Consider the following 20915-nt stretch of genomic DNA (forward strand, 5'->3'; position numbering starts at 1 on the left):
AGGCCTTTGGAAGAATAAAAGGGAAGCCACGTCCAGATTCATACCCAGCTTAAAGGTCTGTCTAGATGGGGCCATCATTTTTAAAATATTGATATCGTGTTGTATCAGAGAACTGACTGAGACCATAAACTCATTAGGAAAATGTTTACTCAGATAATATATCGAATGAGAAGTAGGGACATTTTCCATACACTTCAATGCAATCTGTCCAACTTTTACCACTCATTACAACCACTCAGTTACATTTAATGCAACTACAGTCAGATTTTATTGATTTTTTTTTTCTTTCCCTTTTACAGTCAATGTAAACCCTTCGATCTTTGGAGCCTCAGTCCGTAAGTGATAAAATATGAAATAAAAAAAACCCAACAACTTAATTTTAATGCTTCCAGAGCACGCTCCCAGTGTAGACTGTATCTTTAAAGTAGCTGTTCCGTTTAAGCATCCCTTACAACAGGTTCTCGGATATTTCCGTCTGATAAGGCAGAAAGAGCAGAGGAGAAAATGTAAATTCGTGTCCAGGCCTCCGGAGCACTTCACAGCTTTGTTATAAACCAGAAAACAGATTTTTCTGTGTCACTACTTCACTTCTGCGCAGTTTGTGTTTGCCTGTTCTTACCTGAACTTGGTTGTTTGCTTACCTCGACTCTGAGAAACTCTGCAGGCAACAAACGATTGTTATATATGGGCGGAAAATGTTTGTATTTGTTCCTCTCGGGTGAGGTGAGAAGTCAACAGTGTCTTTTCGTTGTTTTCGTGTCTCTGGCTGGCCCTGTCTGTACCGGGGAGTAACAAGGGTGGCGTTTCTTTTTTCTTTCTTTTTCTTTTTTGCTGTCTTGTGTTTTAAATCGGCTGTGAAATGTAATGCAGTGGGTTAGCACTCAGCAGGTGGCCGCAGCATTAGCTATTAGCAGCGGGCGACAGGAGCCTGTGATGCATCCCTACCAGAACGAACCGAGGCGGCTCTCTCAGCTTTTCAGCCTTTCAGCCTTTCTGAGAGCTTTGCCTACTGTGGTGTCATCAGTGGCTGCGATTAGGTGGAAGAACTGTTGGCTCAACTCCAGCCAAGGTCTTATTCAATTTAAGTTGTTTACATGACCACTTCATTCCCTCTGATTGAGTTTCCCTGTGTGTGTGAATAAAACAGGAGATGAATGTTATGTCACTAGCCACAGGTTGTTTTGTTTTTTTTTTTAGAGAAATTATTTATCAAAATATTTTTAGAAAGGTAACATTCATCAGCCGGACACAGACAGCGACAGAAATCCAGCAGTAATGCAGTGTCATCATCAAAATACATTTGTTAATGAAAGGTCAGTAAAGCCTTACAAAACAATGAGACTAACATCAGGGAATGTATGAAATTTTTGCCTGATAAATGTCTTTTTCTAATCAATTAAACAACCAATCATTATGGGCCCCGCCTACAGTGAAGCAAAAAAGATTAGTGATAAATTCAAAATTATAAAATGCCGTACTTGTGCACCGTTTCTGTGGCGCAGTCTTAAACACACAGATTCATGGTGATGATGCAAATGTGCAGAAACAGGTCACAAACGTATAATTTAATTTTCTACTTCAGCCGGGCAGTGTGGCAGCCACAGTAAACACAGTTCAAACACACTTCTGTTTCCGCTGATGGATGAAGACGTGTCTGATGCTGTATTTCCTGAAGCACGGGGCACCTCATCCGGCTCGACGATATGGCTTATTAATACAGGTTAAACAATCCCCATCAGATCAGGATTGTCTTCAGGATGTTGTAATCAGGGTACAGCATTAACACGACCAAATCAAACCGAATTACAGGTGTGTGTGAACCCTGTCAAAGTCTTTGTGGTTTTGCATTCCCTATCCTGAAAGAAGATGCACACGTATATAAACACGCCGTGGGCAAGAAGGCTGCTCGAAACAATATCATCATTATAAAAGGGGGAAAATTATTTCAGTTGACGGAGCCAGATGCTGTTGATTTCATGGCCCCCTGAAATGTATTTTGCTTAGAATCAGCATGATAATCAGACAATTAGGAGACTGATTGAAGAGAGCCCCAGGAGGCAAAAAGTGAAACCACTGGAAAAGATATTCTCATTCTAACACAGTCTGACTCCCTAAGTACCACAATTGTCTCTGCGATGCTTCCGACCACGTTGGGAAACTTGCTGTAGTGAGGTTGCATTCAGGTGTTGTGTAGTTGAGAAAATCATTTTGAAAAGAAGAAGAAAAAATCTTAATCTATATAACTTTTTTTTTTTTTTTAAGAGCTATTTTAAGTAGTCTATTTCAGAGCATGCTGTCATTTTATAGAAAGAGGGCAGGGGAAGCAGGATTTGGGCGTAGCTGTACCTATGCAGATGAGAATCTTTTCCCAGATTACACGTGTTTAGTGTCGGGCTGAGTATTTATCCTCTGTCGCTTTAATCCAAGCCAATGCGAAACAGACTTTGCCTTCTCTTTCGCAGCCCGGACTGGCAGAAGGTATTGCCCATCACAGCCACCGCACTTAGTTAACATCACCAACAACTATAGTCGAGCTGAGTCATTTGAATGTAGAGATATTTAAAACACGGGGGATTAGTTTGGGAGCGGGGGGGTTTAAGCACATCTTAATCCATATATATGTAAAAATATTTATATTCATAAAGAGAAAAATAATTCAGTGATTATCCTTCAAAGTGTGTGACAGTCTTAAGTTGCATTAATGTCTCGTTTTAGCGTTTCCCTCTAATGTTGTCACATGAATTGTAGGAGATGGAGAGCAGCAGCCTTTGAAGTCTGTCAGCTCCTATATCCTATTAAACATCAAATACATTTGTTGTCCTCTCGATAATCCCCAACAAGCTACTGTTTTACTGCAGCACTTTGAATGTCTGAATGAATAATTATTTGTGATAAAGTGCCCAAACTTCTCCGTGCGTCTTGGTGTTTGTTTCACAGCATTTTCACTTAAAACGGCAAACGGTACTTTCCTGTTCTGTTTTGTTTTGTTGTTTTGTAAACTGGGCTTGTGTGTTTTAATTGGACTATTTGTAAGTTTTGGCTATTTCTACACAGCTAACATCAACATCTGTTTACTTACCATCCAAGAGCAAACAAAGAGCAGGAGTTTGCATGCTAACCAGCTGGCCTCAACCGGCTCAGACTGTCTCATCACTTTCCGATTCCGAGTCACTATAGCTGGCAGTCTACCAAAGAAGCAGCGTAACTCAGAGGGCAGACACTAAACCACTGCTGAAGGTCCTATCAAGGCTGTCTGTTGATGCAAATGTTCACTTTGCAGCAAAAGCACAATTTACAAGCTCTTTAAAGCTCCTTGAAGATCTCGAAATAATTCAACACATTGTTTTGGTGACTGTTGCTGGACAGGTCAAATACCCCTCTCTGTGTAAATGCCAATTAAAACCCAAACCTTTGTCCCAAATCTCTGTTTGCATTGAGTCAAGAACAATCCAAATTCTTGTAAGCTTTCATCCAGATTATCATGTAAGAACTACCTGAGTAGAACCAGCTGGATTGTGCACATGGTCATAAACAGTCTTGCCAATTCCCTATTGACAGAGCCCGCTTTGGTAATATGACAGTGGCAGTGATGCCTCAATTATTATTATGTTTAAACATATTTTGCTATTCTTCTTGAAAGCTAAACTTCAGAAAAATCTAAATCGGATATTTACTGGCTGCTGCTCTGATTGCCGTGAAGGTAAATAGAAAGTACCGTTGCCTCTGAACGTCGTACAGATCTCCCCGACTTTTCATAAGAAAAAAAAAAAGAAGAAAGAAAACTAAACAAAACACAATTGCTGTATTTTTAGAGCACGCGGTTGAAAGCTTCAAACCTACCAGTTAAATCGACCTTTGAGATGAGAATATTTTGTCACACAGCAGGTGTGCAGCTGTTTTAAAGTGTAATTACCAGAGCATGGCACTACACTTTTGTCCCAGTAGCAAATAAGAGCTTTCTGTGTCATTCTGTTCTTCCAACACAAGTCCCAACTTGACACGCGCTTGTTGCGAGAAAGGCCTTTCGTCTTGCCGTATCACACGCCGAATGAAAATATGAGTCATTGGTTTCTGTAGTTGGCAAATCACACTGAAGTGCATCCCAGAATGGCGAGGTCACATGATGCAATTTCCTCTAATAAAAAACAAACAAACAAAAAAAGAACAGAGTAGCGAGGTCTGATTTCATCCTTCTGGAGCACATTTGACTCAGACAGCTCTGCATCAGGCCTCATTTCTGTAAAGTTGCAGAGGTAAATTTGACAACGCTTGTGTATCCATCTGTCTTTTCCATTCCAGTGCTTTTTAAAAACTCTTTTGTATGAGCGGCTTGATGTCTGTCCTTATCATAGTAAATGGATTTTTCCTGCCGCACTTTTTATTCATTGTGCCGAGGCACTCTCTAAGCCTCGCAGTATGCCCCGGTCGCGTTCAAACATCCACATTGGACCTTTTTTTTTTTTTTTTTTCTCTTGAGATTCGTTTTAATAAAGCCGACTCATCTTTGGAGTCATGGGGGCCAGCACTGTGCTGCTCTGATACATGACTCTGACCTCACATGGCAGTATCAGTCACCGAGCAGCGCTCTGACCTTATAGGCACGGACAGCCTTTTAATAGCACTCCAGCTCCTTCAGTCCAAACTTGTTTGTATCATCTGCATAATAGCAAAAATGACTGGAATGCTGGACTAGGATTCCTTCTACCCTTTTTATACTTTATCACAGTTAGCCAGTTTGAAGTGCAGGATTTATGAGCTGCAATTTAATTGGAGGGAATTAGTGGACATTTAGCTTCTAATATCCATCAAATTAATCTCTAACTCTGTGTTTCCCTTTTCCCCTTGTCTCTCTCCCAGGAAATCCAGAATGGCTTCAGGGATTAACCTCTGCTCCTGGTAGAACTACCCAGAAGTTCACTTCCACTTTCAGGGCATCTCACAGCCTGGGAAATTCCATAATGTAAATGTATCTTTGCTTTTTTTCTATCGATTCTCCGGCTTTTGGCCATGAACCTTAGAGGAGCTACCAGGACCGGTGTTCCCTTAGTTTGGATTTAGATTCCTCTTTTGCCTGGACTACTTCACGGTGGCTAGTGGTGGAGTCCGCGGCGGCGGCGGCGGCGGTGGTGGGAGGACCTTGCCACCTTGGAAAACAGGGATAACTTTACAAACGCGCCCGCCACCATGAGGATATCCACCACCTCTTGTCTTTGTCCGTTTCTGGTCTGCCTCTGCTTCATCCAGAGGTGCTACGGGGCGAGCCACCATGTCCCTGCCAAAGTGCCCTCCAAGAACCAGACCAAATTGGCCAACGGGGAGACGGAAGTGCACCACAGGCCAAAGCGTGGCTGGATCTGGAACCAATTCTTTGTTTTAGAAGAACACATGGGACCAGATGCACAGTATGTAGGAAAGGTAGGATTACACTGAACTGACTGCAACTGTTAAAAAAAGAAAGAAATCTTTTGATCCCAAAGAAGTCGCTTTTGAACAGCTTACTTGGCATTTTTGTCTTTCTTGTTTATTGAGAAATGGGTTACAGCAGGAGTAAGCTGTTCTCTTGAGCTAGATTGCCACGTCGGCAGTGTGCGCGCTCTGATGTGTAAATTCACTTCTCATTTCAGAAGGTGTGTGTTTTTTGTTTTGTTTAGTCTTTTTTTCCTCCTCTTGTCATCGTGATGTGATGATCAAATTCCTGTCGTGATATTGTCCAAATGACAAAAAAAGCTTTATTCAGTGTAATTAAGGAGTGCCCCTCAGCATGCGTGCCTCTCCAGGAAGCCTGGCTGGATTAAGTTTGAAAGTGAGAGTGGCGTTCTACATCCAGCTATCTTTGAACTGAAATATTAGATTTGGTTTCTCTGCGTGAAATGAACCCAGATTTGATCTCTTGGTGGGAAATGAACCACCATAAGAAATTGGACAGTTGTACAGTGGGAAAATTGTGAGCGAGGGAGCCTCTTAGTTAGAACATTTTATGAATGTAATTTCAGTATAATTTCGGAGTGAGTGATGTTCCGCACAGAAGCGGAAATAGTGGTGGGTGTTCCTCCCGCCCCTGCAGACGGTAAGGTATAGCACAGTTTATGGCAGGTGGTGGTGACTTTTCTGTTAGCTCCACAATAAGCCACAGGGAGCTGGTTAAGTCCTCTGCTTGCAGATTGCCTGCCCTTATCTTGTGAAATGTGAAAATGTGTTTCTCCGCTGCAGTGATCATTATTCTAGGCACTCAGGCACAGACTAATCCCTTCAACTGCACTTCGAGAGAAAGAGAATGAGAAAGGCACAAACCTCATCTGTCTGTATTTCAACAACAGTGCCGTTTCAGGATAGTGGGGGAGAAAGGAGAAAAGGGGATGACATGTTTGGAAAATGGGTGAGATGAGGAAAAAAAAAAAAAAAAAAAAACAAATCAAAAAAACCCCAGAAAATATCACTTTTCAGCTCAAATGGCTGTTTATTGAATAAACCTGGGGTTTTAATCACAAATGCCCTAGCGAGGCCGACAAAGCAGCAGAGAAAGGTTATTTATTGGTGAACCGTGTTTCTGCTAATATTACTTGACGTATGACTGAACCATAAAACTCCAGAGTGCCAACCAAAAACAATCCCTCAGCGCTTGTGTGGGATTGTGTCCTGAGCATTAGACAACGCAGCGCATTCAAAAGACGCCAGCTAGTCGACGGCACGAAGACACAGTCTAACATTAAATTCAGCCACTGCTTTGAAGTTGGTGACTCTTTGCTTTGCCGGCTGGTCGGCTGATGTGCTTGCTCTCCTTAAGGGTGTAGATCTTTTTGTGTGTGTGTGTTATGTGCATGTGTGCTGAGAGCTGCTGATGAATGCAAAATAAACATAAACAGCTAATCCTGGATGATAATAAAGCACTGAGATGAAACATAAACATTATTAAGGAATCAATTTGACATGCATGTTTAAAGAGATGAGGTCTCCAGATGGTTAGCACACAAAAAATATTTAATTATGTGGGCTGGGACTGGTGTGCAGTGTCCTAATGTGGCCAGGAGACAGAATGACCCTTAATTAGACAGAGACAAGACAGTAGGAGGAGGATTAATGCACTCAGCTCGTACCGCGCTCTATTGTTTCTTTGTTGTTGTTTTTTTTTCTCCCTTCCTCCCTTTGGTTGATTAAAAACTCTGGACATTAGCAGGCAGCAAATAAGCAGTTAGACTACAGGGAATTACCGACACTATCTTAGTTGATAATTGCTTCCAACACGAAAAAGAGAAGCGACGTTAAAAAAAAAAAAAAAGACGTTATCACGATATGTTGTTTCCCAAAAAGAAATGGAATCCTAATTATTGCACTGTCAACGTAAAAATCTGCTGTGTGCTAAGAAATGCAAGGTCAAACGTAACACAATGTGGGACTTGGCCTCTGCAGCTGGAAATGTTATGCATACTTTTTTTTCTTCTCCTCACCAATTCTCTCACATAAAAGACAGCAAAGAGTGTCTTCTGGGGAAAAGTAAAGCGGCCAGTCTGTCAAGAACATTTTTAATCCCCCAGAGGTATCCCATAATCCCCAGTGACACCTTTCTTGGGGGGGCTGATGCATTTGGGAAATGACAGCTTTGTGCATGAGTGAGACACAAATGTTTGATAGGGGACAGGGGCCCGTCCAGATATGAGACAACCAACACTCCCGACGGGAGGTGTGAATGTCTTCGTGTCAATCAGCTCAGCGTGGCGCTTTGAAGTTGTCGGGCAGGTTACAGGCTGGATGGTAATTTGCAGAAGATGATGCAAATCCTCCAAACTTTGAATGAACACAAACTGCTGCAACTTAGTCGGAGGACTTGGAGCAGCGGTTTGATATTCAGAACCAGATCCGTGGTCAGAAATCCTTGACTTGAACTTTCATCGGGTGTCTGCCTGCTGCTAAAATATACAGTAAATAATGACAGAATGGGTGCTTCAACCCAGACTTGGAGGAATACCCTCATGTCTTATCCTGTGTTCATTTGCAGAGCAAAGTAGCAGCCTCTAAGAAAGGTGCCTAAATGTTTTATTCATACATCTAAAAATGGATTGTGCTGTGACAGAATCAGGCAACTGTCTCGTTTCATTTCACAGCAATTTCGCAGCTAGCGTTACATTATTACACTGCATTGTTGGAAGGAGAAACAACTCGAAAATGGCAGAAATAATACCACAGAAGCTGTTTTAAGACCCTGACACTTGCACATATGACTATCAGTGTTTGTATGTGGGATTATAAGTGAATGCTCATTTAATGTCCCTTTTGAATAATGTAATCATTCATAGAAAATAGCACAGTCTTCAGATTGTCTGTCTTGTCCTGTTGTGATGAATAATAAGAAGCTATAAACTGCTTTATTTATCTGCTTTAGTTTCTCTACCAATGGCTATGTTAGAATATTCCTCTCTACCAGGCTGGCTAGTTGCTGGTATGTAATATGCATATATCAAATGCATAACACTTTAAATTGTGAGGGGAAAAAAAACAAAAACAAAACAACAACATACATCTCTCACATTTAAGAAGCAGCAAGAGCTTTGTTTGCTTTAATTTTCAGTTTTGTGTCAGTCACCACTAATGACTGAAGAAACGTTTGGAATAGGACAGGGAGCAGTACAGCAGGATAACCAGCTGTTCCACCGACAGAAATGAAGGTACTGAACTAAATCTGAAGCAGCAGAAGGGCAGATGAGGGCTGTAAAACTAAAACATCAGTTGAAGCATGCAATAAGGTGGAGAACTTCTAATTCAAATTGGAGAACTTTGTCCTGAATGAGTAGGTTGACAATTCTATGTATGTCTTGGACTATTTGGATCCCCAGTCTTTCCTCGGAAAGGCTCGTCGTCGGCTGGTCGGTGATAAAAGAATATATTCGTAGTGCTGATGTCACACTCTTAGCAAACTAAAGCTAAGCTAAATTACACTTTAACGTCCAGTGACTCACCAACAGCAGAAAATAACACTCCTGCTGTCTGTGCAGGCATGCGTGATTTGCAAAAGTGCATTCCCCTGTCCTCTGGCTGAAGCGTTCAAAACTGTTAACGGCATTTAAGACACTCGAGACTAGAACCATTTGCCTTCCTCTGTCGACGGAGCACAAGGCAGAAACTTCATGTGTTCCGCAGCTGATCTGCTGACGGTTTCATTTCTGTCTCATTCTGATGTTAAATTTTAGCAGCAGTTAGAGGCACAGCCATTAAGTGAGTGTCAGCGTTGCTTCTGGGACTCTAATAATCTCATTACTGTACATCAAGAAGTCAACCATCCTGCTGGGAAGACAACAATTCATTCACTTTCCCCCCGCAGATGTCAAAGTAGAGGACAACTACTAGGGTGGATCTCTACGATGCACATCGACGGCACGTCTTCAGCGCGCGCCCCACATCAACTGTCTCTTGATGTATGGTCATTAGGCTGGCGCTCCGTCATCAGGGCTTACTGTGACTGTTACAAATCAATCGAGGAGAAGGGGCTGCTCAGGGGAGTTGATTGGAAGGGAGCATGGCCAAAACGTGGTGATAATCAAACAATCAAGCACGCCCATATAAAAAGTGATTAAGTCCTCCTGAGTGAAGCATAAGAGCAAAGATTTAATCAAAAATGAACCCCCCCCCCCCACCCCAAACCTCCCTTCACTAATTGCAAATATGAAGCCAAGGCAGCGATCATCAGCTAGAGCACGCAGGCTGCTTATTTCTTCTTCTCTTCACCCCCCTCGCCTCCAGCCCAGCTACGCTCCCCTCACCATGTTCACTGTTGATGGAATAAATGCCGGACTCCCCTGCTTTGACTTCCACCTTCATCTCCCATTAATCCACCATCAAGGCTCCGAACATCAAAGCGATGCACGGTTTTAATGATTCCTAAAGAAAAGACCAAGACGAAGGAAATGTCCCTGGTGTTAGTCCAGTGTGGGCCTTATTATGAGAGCGGTGAACTCACAGATAAACAGACGATGCTGAGCTCGCTGTGATGCACGTCTACCTATTGGTAGCCTCGGTGTGTCTCTACCAATGTGCTGCGCCTGTTTAGCTGTGCCCTGTGTTTCACTGGAAGTTTAACTCGCCGGAAAATCGATTATAAAGCAGCGTAATATCAATCAGCTGAAATGTGGCCACTGTGGTTTTATTTTGACACGTTTTATGCTCTGCGCCTGGTATAAAAATTTGATCCCGCATTTCATATATTGGGCTCATCCAGAATTTTATGCCATACTCATTCATTTTATACCTGCAACAGAGAGATATCCTTCCTGTTCACCTTCTCGTGTTCAGCCCTCACAGCTTATAATGAGCGGACATAACAGCAGTAAAGCAGTTACATCTTAGACAACCGCCGTGCAAACAAGGCTGGCTCAACACATACATTATGTGGATCTGTGTGCAATATACGACCGAGCCATTACAAATGCCGCTCACCCATAATGCAGCCCAGCCAAGCACATACATTATCAGGATCTGTAGAACAGAAAGGACAAAGCCAGTTAAGAAGAGAAAAGGAGCAGAAGTGCAAATTAGACGAAGGTCATGCTGTGTAGAGACTAATCATACATCAGGATGGTACTCAATAGAGCGTATCCTCCGCCGCCAGCTTGTAATTGTGAAGATTGTGTTGCCTGTCATGTACTTCTTTTCCAAAAAGTTGGTATTTTCCATGCTCCATTAAAGACCTCCGGCGTGAGGAGTTTTACCTCATTTTCTTCACTCCACCTGAAATGGGACACGACTTTTCGTCTGCTGGAATTGCAGCCACTTCTCAGCGTTTTGCCATGTGGCAAGCCAGATCTATATTTGTGCAGCACAAAAATTGGCAGGAATAGAATAATTGGCACGGCGGCTTGATGCTGTAATGGTGCATTTTGTTCCGTTGGCCGACAAACGAAATCGAAATGGAAAATATGGTCACACACTGAAGGTGGAAATTTTGTCCTAGTCCATTCATTTTCATGATTACATATTACTGTTCCTTTTTTTTTTTTGGCATGTTATACCTAAATAATCAGGAAACTGTATTTAAAGCACCTTATATTCACATAACATATATTAATACTGCTTTATTGATATACACACAATGTCATTTTTGAGCCATCCTCAGTTTATTCTGAATGGACCTTTTGGCTCCGACAGCTGGCTTCACCGAGATGTTCGACCAAGCCCAGTCTGGGTCCTGTTTACTGATCACACTTTAAAGGACTGACATTGAGGCACAACAGATTATTATTCTGAGTCTGAGTCAGACTGAATACTACAGTGATTAGTATTGGAAAATGACAAGGCAGGCCAACTGAGCATCATGTGCTGCTTTTCATATATTAACCTCCACCCACAAAGTCCTTTAAGGGAATAATAACTATACGTTAAGTATTCTAAGTGAGTAAAACACAAATTCTGACCTTACTGATGGCAGGTTATAACGGTGATGGTTAAGTGGTCTTTCAGTTGAAGATAAAGTACGAACAATTTCTTCTCATTCATCAGAGTGCTTTACACACTGAGTTCTGGCAACTCATAATTTGGGCCCCTGTTTTGATTACATCTGCAACCAATTATTTGTATATTGTCCTACAATATTACACTGGTGAAAAATACTTTTCAAATGTTGCAGAAATAATGCTCTAATGAGGGACGTCTGTCAATTTTACAGGCTTGGGTTCTTTCCACAACGTCCTCTCCTCCCATATTTGACTCAGACATCTGAGACGTGATGAAACTGTTTTGGCTGTGAGCGTCAATTATCCTGTGAACCAAAACAGTTTAGGGCTACCCTCGACAGTGAGTTTACAGAGCACAGGCAGTGAAAACACGCAACTTTCGACAAAAGAGCGCAAAGATACACCTTTTCAAAGATGGCTCCTCTGGGTGCGATGAAATTATAATCGAGGTTCTCCTTGAGATTGGACTGTTTTCGCCGGCAACTTGAAAGCCTCAGACTCTGTTGATCTCTTTAAACTCTAAAGAAATGCATTGCCAGCTGCCAGACGCCAGTTTCATGCCAGTCATCTATTCCACTAGTCTTTAATAATGTCACCCATAGAGACAGTGAGATTAGCACAATCCCCTGTTTTGATGCCCTGTGGAAGAAAAGGATTCCTCTAAGTCTTTGTGGGAAGATGACAAAACAAAGAGATGGCAGAAGGACAAACTTTCACCCGGTGATCCTCTGATCACCCTGTATGAGAGATTTCCATACATTTCCATTCATCATTTATTGGATGCTGAGGCCAACTACCCCCCCCCCCCCCCCCAAACCTTCTACCGGATTCCCATTCATAGTCATGAAGTATGTCAAGCTCACATCAGTTTAGCGAATTAACTCGAATTACATTTAGGCGGGTAGTCATGAAATTTTCTGTGTGATCAAACTTTATGAATTATAAATAAAATATCCCAAATGTTGAGGCGAAAAAAAATTCACCAGCAGCGCCCTCTGCAGAGTGAGAAATTAGCCCCGAACCTGTTTTTGCGAAATCAACTCTGACTACGAAGGAAAAATAAGTGAAATATAAAATGCCCGGCAATGAGAGATAAACAGCAGTGAGGGGTGTCTCTGTGCAGCTGGGGGTTCTCTTCTCATCTCTTTGGTACCTCCTGGCATCAATTTATCACAGATGGCTGGTAAACATGAGAACGTAGTGTGTAGTTAACTAACAGCCAGGGGGTATATCACCATCTTTCAATATTAGATCAATCAAAGCCAGCCCCAGTACCCCGTCTTGTTGTTCTTTACATGCTCCTGTGGGCTGCTCTTCATTACTTCTTGGTCTTTTTTTTTTTTTTTTTAAGTTTACTTGACTCCTCTGCAATAATTCACAGCCTTTTCTATCCCAGCACCCTTGAAACCAAAGGTCCATACCTTCATAGGCTGCGTCCTCTGAAGAAAGCTGGTCCTGAGTCTGGACTCGGCTATGAATGAAATGAAATTCACTAAATAAGTTTAACTATATGGGCAATTGCATCCCTGATTGCAGGTTACTGAGCAATCACTCAGCGTGTTAACACATATTTAGGAAGATACTAACACACTGGCTCAGGTGAATTTACGACAAGTGTCACTGCTCCTGGTTCTTACTTCATTAGCACAATACTCGGCTCCATGCCCTTGAAGAAGACGCGCTGACGGTAGAGTTCTGCTTCTTTGATCTTTTGATTCACGCTGGAGCGTTATGAGGTTCAGAACCATAAAGAAGTTTGTAATATTTCATTCACACCGTATATAGGACACATCTGTCATGATTACACAGAGGACCATAATGTAGGTTTATGAAAGATGGGGCAGATTTTTCAACCAGTGAACATCACCTAACACACAGGGAGCACCTCCATAACGCCTTTCTGATCTGAACCGTCTCTATCTTCATATTGTTTCGCTCTCGGCCGGCCTGACCACGCGAATCTCTCAGCCTGTGATGTTTGTGTAATGGCCCGCAACCTGTTGACACTTTTATCACCCATAGATTTTGGAAGGCAGTAGTTGCCATATGCGCCATTGGCTCGAACTTCGCCGAGCTTGATTTATCGGCTCCTGATAAGGAAGACAATGGCTAAATTAGCACTCTGGCTGGGGGGTGAAATTACATTTATGAGCCGCAGTTGTAGAGAGCTGCCGGACAGAAGTGGATATATCCTTGTGGTCGTTGTGGAGGTGGACTGCCGCTCAGTGATAAATCAATTTGATGTGTTTAAATAATTCAATTTATGGTTAGCAATTGATTATTGGTCAACAGGAAGCGTTGGAACGTAATAGTTCTAAATACCTTGTGTGTACAGAAATGGGCCAAACAGTTTGGACACTAATCACTCCCATCCACACGGCCATGGATACGTAAACACTGTAGGATTTCTTTATTTGGAAATTCTGCCCTGTACAACTGATTAATTACCTCATTCAACAGGATCTGACTCCTTACCTAATTACAGCCTTGATATTTACCACAGAAAGGACGGTTGGCTCTCATCAAGAGTCTGACTTGCAATCAACAGCAGCTTTCTAATTAGAAATGTATTTGTGAGTCCAAGCGTTGATAGGACGCATAAAGACCTCTGCTTTTCAGCTTTTCAAACAACCTATCGAGGTTAGAGCGCTGTTTTCCATTGGTTGTACTTGAAATCATTTAAATTTCCATAGCACGTGTATCCAAATGGACTCCATGTATTCTACTTAATATCATATCTCCCAATGAACATGTCTAATGGCGGCCCAGTGGAGAATTTTCTGTGTTGAAATTGTGTTTAATTTTGTAACAAAAAGAAAAAGAGAGAGAAACGCAGGCTGGTCAAAAATAGGCTGCAAGTGTTAAATTCTCTGAATAAAACAGAGCGCTATAATGATTGATTGGCTCTAAATTTAGGATGCTGTGAAAGAAGATTCACTTGTCTCGATTCCAAAACAGAGTGTCTGTGTCCCACTTCAGCAACAGCACAGTACCAGTCAGATACATTTTCCAGAGAATCGCAGTGGGTGTAGTGTGCAAGTTATTTTTTGCGAGCTGCAAAGGATACCGTCATCTGAAATCATTGTTTCACTGCGGTCATCCCCGCTGATTAGTCACAACTTATGACTGCTGTTCCTGTTTGAATGAATTTCTTTTATTTGATTATGACTGCTGCACCTGCAGTTTGGGGACAGATGATTTGGACTACATGGAGCTCTGTTAGGTGTCTGATGCTGTAGTGAAAACTCCGGTGGACGGCACCAGATCTGTTTTATGCCTGACAGATGCTGCTAATTGGCATTCAACAGAAAATAACTCGTAGCAATTGCTGCAGTTGGTGTTCCGGAGCAATATTGAGTTATTTAATGTGCCTTTAAACATGTGGAGCACCCACATGCAGACAGGACTTTCTTATACCCACGACTGTCCAGCCAATGTATGCATTATGATGCACTCCAGAGGAACATATTAACTCAATGCATATCAAGTATGAATTTTTCATCTGCTTCAAGTGCATCTTATATCCTCCGCAGACCTGCATGAATAAGACTGACGTGTGTTTTGGAATTCAAAGGTTGTGTTCATATCTCTGTTGATGTGCATCTACAAGTATGAAAGAAAAAAATACCGCCAGTATACGAAGTGATGCCAACACACGGGGAAAACAGATCTCTTACATTCAGCTGTGACATGTCCCTTAGGGAGTTAGCGGCGGTGGGGGGGAGGCTGTGTTTCCTAACATGTTTTATTCATGAGCAAAAATGAAATTGTGTAATGATGATGTTACTGCTGCGCCTGGTTTGGAAATTCTGTGGTATTGTAAAACATATTTATCAGGTTTCAAACTGTGACCCAGCAAAAGAAATTGGTATGAAAGTCTTAATCCTCTCGGCATCAATTAGGGCTGAACAAGTGGCTTGGTTTCCATTTATTCTTCTCTCCTGGTGAGAGAGAAGGCCACGCTTTTCCATCTTTAACAGTCTTGTAAGGATTTCCCCCCAAAACTTTAATCTCCAAAGATGCCTTTCTTCACTGATGCTTGGGTACAGTCAAGCCTGAGAGAGGGATATTGAATAATGTAATGTCTGACTTAGATGTTGGCAGTTTTTCTTAAGCTGAAACGTGGGCTGAGTGAAGTAATGCTGCAAAGGTTTCTACAATGTAAATGTTTCAAAAAGGCCTTGGTAGAGATTGGGAAGTATAGAAGTGGAATGGATAGACATCACAGTTCATAGCTATACCGCCTTGACGCGTGCCTGAGCTGAACATCTAGGGCCGCAAGTAATGAGCACTTTTATCAATTATATTAATTGAAGCTGTGTAATTATTTTGTAGATTATTAAATTCAGTATTTTCAAAAATGACTAAACTAAAAGAATTTTAGAGGGCCAAGACGTGCAACTTATCTGGTCTGAGATCTCAGTCTCACTTCACCAACATGACAAGACTTTACTGACGCTGACGACTAATCGGCATCAACATTAGCAACAACAACAACAACAAAAAGAATATCGACAGTAATTTTCAAACTTGGCCCACCCTGCACTGTGGGGACGGAACAAAACCAAAAAAACACGTCAGTTAAACATTACATCAGAGAAAAATGTATTTTTTTCATCCTGTCTCTATATGTCCTGTGGCGCCTCTGTGGAAATTAGGAGTTCTTCGTCACGATCACGAGAATGTTAAAGCCCGGGGACACGGTGATGTGTCAATATGGCACTCTGAAGACAACTTGGAAAATTACCTCACAGACCAGTGAAAAGACGTGACCGCCTCACACCTCCACCGACTTTATAGAATGTTCTGTCACAGTGAAATTGCTTGAAAAGTCATTTGACTAAAAAGCCGGCCGACCAGATAATGTTTGGTGTTATTTCTAAAAAGGAGTAGCTATTTACCAAAAATGTATAATTAACTTTCTGCCACCGAGTTAATCAGTTGCTTCTGAGCTAATTTGAACATAATGGCGGAAGCTGTCCTTTCTCCTGCAGCTGTTCTGCACCAGTGCTCTGTGGCCATTGTAAATCTTGCAAGCATGAATCATATTTTGAGACCATGAATCAAAATCAAACCCTAAGCAGTGATACATTTATTTATTTTCTGGGCAACGTTCTTGACTGTGCATTCACACACAGTCGTTCTGTCTGTTTCCTTTGCAGCTTCACTCAAACTCAGATAAAGGCGATGGATCCGTCAGGTACATTCTGAGCGGGGAAGGAGCCGGGACTATATTTATCATCGACGAAGTGACAGGAGATATTCATGCCACTAAGAGCCTGGATCGGGAAAGGAAAACGCATTATGTCCTGCATGCACAAGCTTTGGACCGCAACACAGAGGAGGCCCTGGAACCAAAGTCGGAATTCATCATCAAAGTACAAGACATCAATGACAATGCACCTAAATTTCCAGATGGACCCTTTGTAGCTACGGTGCCTGAGATGTCTGAATTGGGTGAGTAGTGCCGCAAAACAAACTGGACTGTCAGATGATTGCTGTCTACTGTCAGTAGCAGAAAGCCTTTGGTTGAAAGATGAGAAAATAGCGTCTGAAATCGGATCTTATTTTTTGGGCTTTTTAGATATTCTTCATATTTAGAATCCCCTTATCCCTGAGGTCATGGCAAGACCTCTGACTCCACATCCTGTGTATGTTTGAAACAGACTCCAAGATGGTTTAAAAGAAGGTGTTCGTATTAAGAACTGGGATCAAACATGTTATTACCCTGCACTTCATTCTGGTCTGTCCTGTCTGTGATTATGCTCTTCAGAATGTTTGATCTTCTGTAAGCCGGCCGAGTCGTTGTTTTCTGGCTGCTGTGATGGTTTCCCGAGTGGGCAGGTCTTTACAAAGCACTCAGTGGTGCCTCCACAGCAATCCCTGCCGTCGAGACTGTGGAGTCCTCCACATCACAGTGGAGAGAAAAGCCTCTCTCCACCTTCTCGGAGACAGCTGCTCCTCGTATACCCAGCATCATGTGGCTAACATATATTTTTTATTTCTTTATTCTTCTGTTCTGTTTTTAGCTCGGGTGAACAAAGCCACCCTTTTCTCAGTCCAGTGGATTCTGCCTCCAAGCGCAATAGCTCAAGAAGTATGATGCTCCAATATTCCACAGTGCTCCTTCAAAGCATATGTAGGTTGTCCGAATGGTGGCCAAACTGCTGTCAGTGTGATTTTACTTCAAATATACTACGAGATCTTGAATTTGTTGGCCTGACAGATTGTTGAAAGCATTCCATTTATATCTGGCCGTCTAAAATAATCCTCCCAGATGCATGAAAAGGAGAACAAATACTTATTTAAAAAAAAAAAAGAAGGAAAAAACAAACCCAACGGCTTCATCAGTTTCTTGCTGTGAGAAGATGGAAATGTGCGAGACCGATTAAAAATGCAAACCCCAATAGACCTGTAGGCGCCCTCTTTATAAACAGTCAATATCGTTGACTCATTCGTGAATATTCATGAGCAGACAGGCCTGACACACATTCGACTTCTGCCAGCGAGTGTATTTGTTTTTAATTTTAACGTTTTAACGTGTCAAATGCATGTCCTAATCACCTTAAAGAAGCTATATACACATGAATATCACATTATCAGGTGCCGTTGCTACTTTTAAGACCAAATTTGATATATGTATTGAATTCTGGATGAAATGATTTTGATTATCGTATGAAGCAGCCGCTGTAATCTTAAGATGTAAATGAGTGCAGAATGGGCTAATGAAAATATACTAGACCGAAATCTGCGTATTGACATCCTTCGTTTATCTCTAACGAGACTACTCATTTCAAAGTTTCATTGTTCCCTGCAAACTTTATCATCGGTTGCACAAAAGCAATCAATCACCATTGATGACCCAAGAGAGGAAATCAAGGTCTGTGGAGGGGGGAAATAATTAGCCTCGCTTGAATTTTTTTATTTATTTATTTATTTTTGTGCACACCCCCACCTTTGCTCATCCCCATTAAAGTAATTCCTTTTCGGTTCAGCATCTGCAGCCTCAAATCGGCTGTAACAATCAACCGTCCTCACACTCCAGAGCACTAATCCCCCCAGCAGTCGTCAATACTAGTGCTCCCGAGTGTGGGGGGGGCTGTCTGGGAGCTAATTGGTTGTGATGGTTTTCTTTTTCTGTCTAAAATTGATTTGCTGGGTACGTGCCAGGTAAATCTGACATAACGGTCTCGTATCTCCCATCCAAGAGCAGCACAATCTTTTTCCTTTTTTTTTTTTTTTTTTTTTGTCCGAGTCCGAGATGAAAGGAGTGTCAGTTTTCTCCTATTCTATATCTCCCAGCTGAGATGTTCCAAATAAGACATGCCGGAGATAGAAGCTCCGTCTTCCTGTTCCCTGAACTTCCCTTCTGGGAAGAATCACAGTTGAATGGTGGTTTTGAATACCCTGAGGCTGAGACGGTGGCTTGTTTAGACGAGTGTTTTTGATTAAAAGAGTGTTTTGTGAGCTAATGTAGGAAAATCGAGCACAGTTGCACACATGGATAAGTGCTGAACTCTTTTTCAGATAATTAAAATAGACTCAGGGCTGCATACAAAGGACACAGTTCTCAGATTAATGCATCGCAAAACACATTAATTTGATAAAAATTTTTTGTTTGCAAATCAATTAATCAAAATCAGTTCTCCATATCTGATGCCAAGCCTCTTTCCTATGCATTGCTATCTAATTTAACGCATTAAGTCTCAACCAATGAATTTTTCCTTTGATTGGGAAAAAAAAAATTAAAAAAAAAAAAAAATATATATATAGGGAAAGCAAATGGCCCATGACCCTTGAGCAGGGTAGTGAGAGGAAGACGATGAAAGGCCAGTAGTTGTAAATTAGTTTCAGAGGCCAACCTTGATCTCTTAAAAGTGCATAAGGTTTTGTTGTCATGGCGATGAGTCCAATGAGCAATAGAGTAATAGATGCGCTGAAAGCTAAAGGAGATGATGAAAGTAGATGCAAAAATTGGGACACGTAATGTGACTAGGTTTGTATCAGAAATGAACTAAGTGTATATTTCAATATATTTTTCATCAACAAGATAAAAAAAAAAAATTAAACATTAAAAAAAAAAAATCAATAAATAAAAATTCTGAAAACATTTTCTGCTATTTCCTGAAAACTGATTTAGCTCCAGTGGCTCTGCAGACGGGCTGCTTAGACTTTCATTGACTGCTTTAACAGAACGAGCATGATGGGTGTGAACACGTAATGTACGCATGTATTGATAGATAATGGTCTTACCTTCAAAGTAAATGTGCGATTCGAGCTAGTTTCTCTTTGGCTCTAAAGCAAAGTGTGGTATTTCAGCAATGTAAGAAATTCTTGAAAGTTTTATGACCAATTTCTGGGAAGGATTTAATCAACAAAAAGTCAATTTGTTGCTTTAGGACCAAGAAATCGGGAGCCAAGAGAAACTCAGAGCCTCTCTTTGGATTGGCTGAGTGAAATAAATAATTAAACCTGAGCAGATTTCAGGTGAACGCTCACACTGACTGATTTGTTGTGACATCACAAATTCACCGACATCCTCACGGCTTGTTTTCACGCTTGTTTTCCAAAAATGAGCTGCGTGCATTTCTCTGTGGACTCAGCACTCTGGTACATTCAGACTCTCTGTACAGAACACGGTGGTGCCATTTGAATAGCCTGTGACTAATTTCAAAGTTTTCTTCGTTCACAAAGGAACACAAAGGAAACGGGGAGACTGTGACCTGAACACCCATGACACCGAACTCCCAGCTGAGTTTGAGTCCATCAGTGAAAGTTAATGTTTTGCAGACATGTGCATGTGACTTTTGAGTGCTCTCTCACTAATGACTAGAATCAGACCTGCTAATGTTGCAGTTGTCAGTGTAATAGTTCCAAATGTATAGTAGCTGAACACTTAAGCTGAAGTGTATTGTGAGCAGTGACAAGTGCATTGCATAGTCTATTAGGACCGCATAATGAGTTCATTACCAGGCAGCATGAGCAGCAATAAGAATCTGTTAGCACAAAAAATATGGAAAGAAAACAGAGAAGATGTTTTATCTGCAAAGTGCGCAGAAAAAATTAATGATACAAGGTCGCAGATGAGCGTTTGCTTTGCTCAAGCCGGGAATGAAGGCCATTTCAAAATTCATCAGTCAAATTCTGGACTGACCAATAAGTTCACAGATTAAAAATATTAAAGATAGAAAGCAACCCCTGAACTGATAAAGTCAAAAACTTTCCTAGTGCGGTTTTTGCCTGAAGGCTGACAGAGGCCCAGAGAGCCCAGGCATATTGTGGACTGCATGGTTCATTGTGGATGGCATTTAATTTTGCCCTTTCAGATTTTGGAGGAAAAAAAAAGAAAAAAGAAAGTAATATCTGGTGGGAGCGTCACGTGTTTTAATTCAGTTTAACTCCTGGTGGAAAACAACAAAGCAGAAGATATACAGGAGAGTATAACATAGATCACATGTCGCCTAACGCAATCATACC

At 41.6% G+C, this 20915-nt stretch overlaps 1 protein-coding gene across 1 annotated transcript in view; it reads left to right on the forward strand.

Moving 5' to 3' along the window:
* Positions 1–5039: 5039 nt before the first annotated feature.
* The window catches only part of LOC115060763 (cadherin-18), a 54403-nt gene continuing 38527 nt past the window's right edge, over positions 5040–20915 (forward strand). Inside the window, exons 1-2 of the mRNA XM_029528842.1 lie at positions 5040–5415; positions 16601–16895. Of these exons, the coding sequence (XP_029384702.1) occupies positions 5185–5415; positions 16601–16895 (526 nt within the window). The 5' untranslated portion in view covers positions 5040–5184. The remainder of the gene's footprint in view (positions 5416–16600; positions 16896–20915) is intronic.

This window comes from Echeneis naucrates, chromosome 20, assembly GCF_900963305.1.
Source record: "Echeneis naucrates chromosome 20, fEcheNa1.1, whole genome shotgun sequence".
Lineage (NCBI taxonomy): Eukaryota > Metazoa > Chordata > Actinopteri > Carangiformes > Echeneidae > Echeneis > Echeneis naucrates.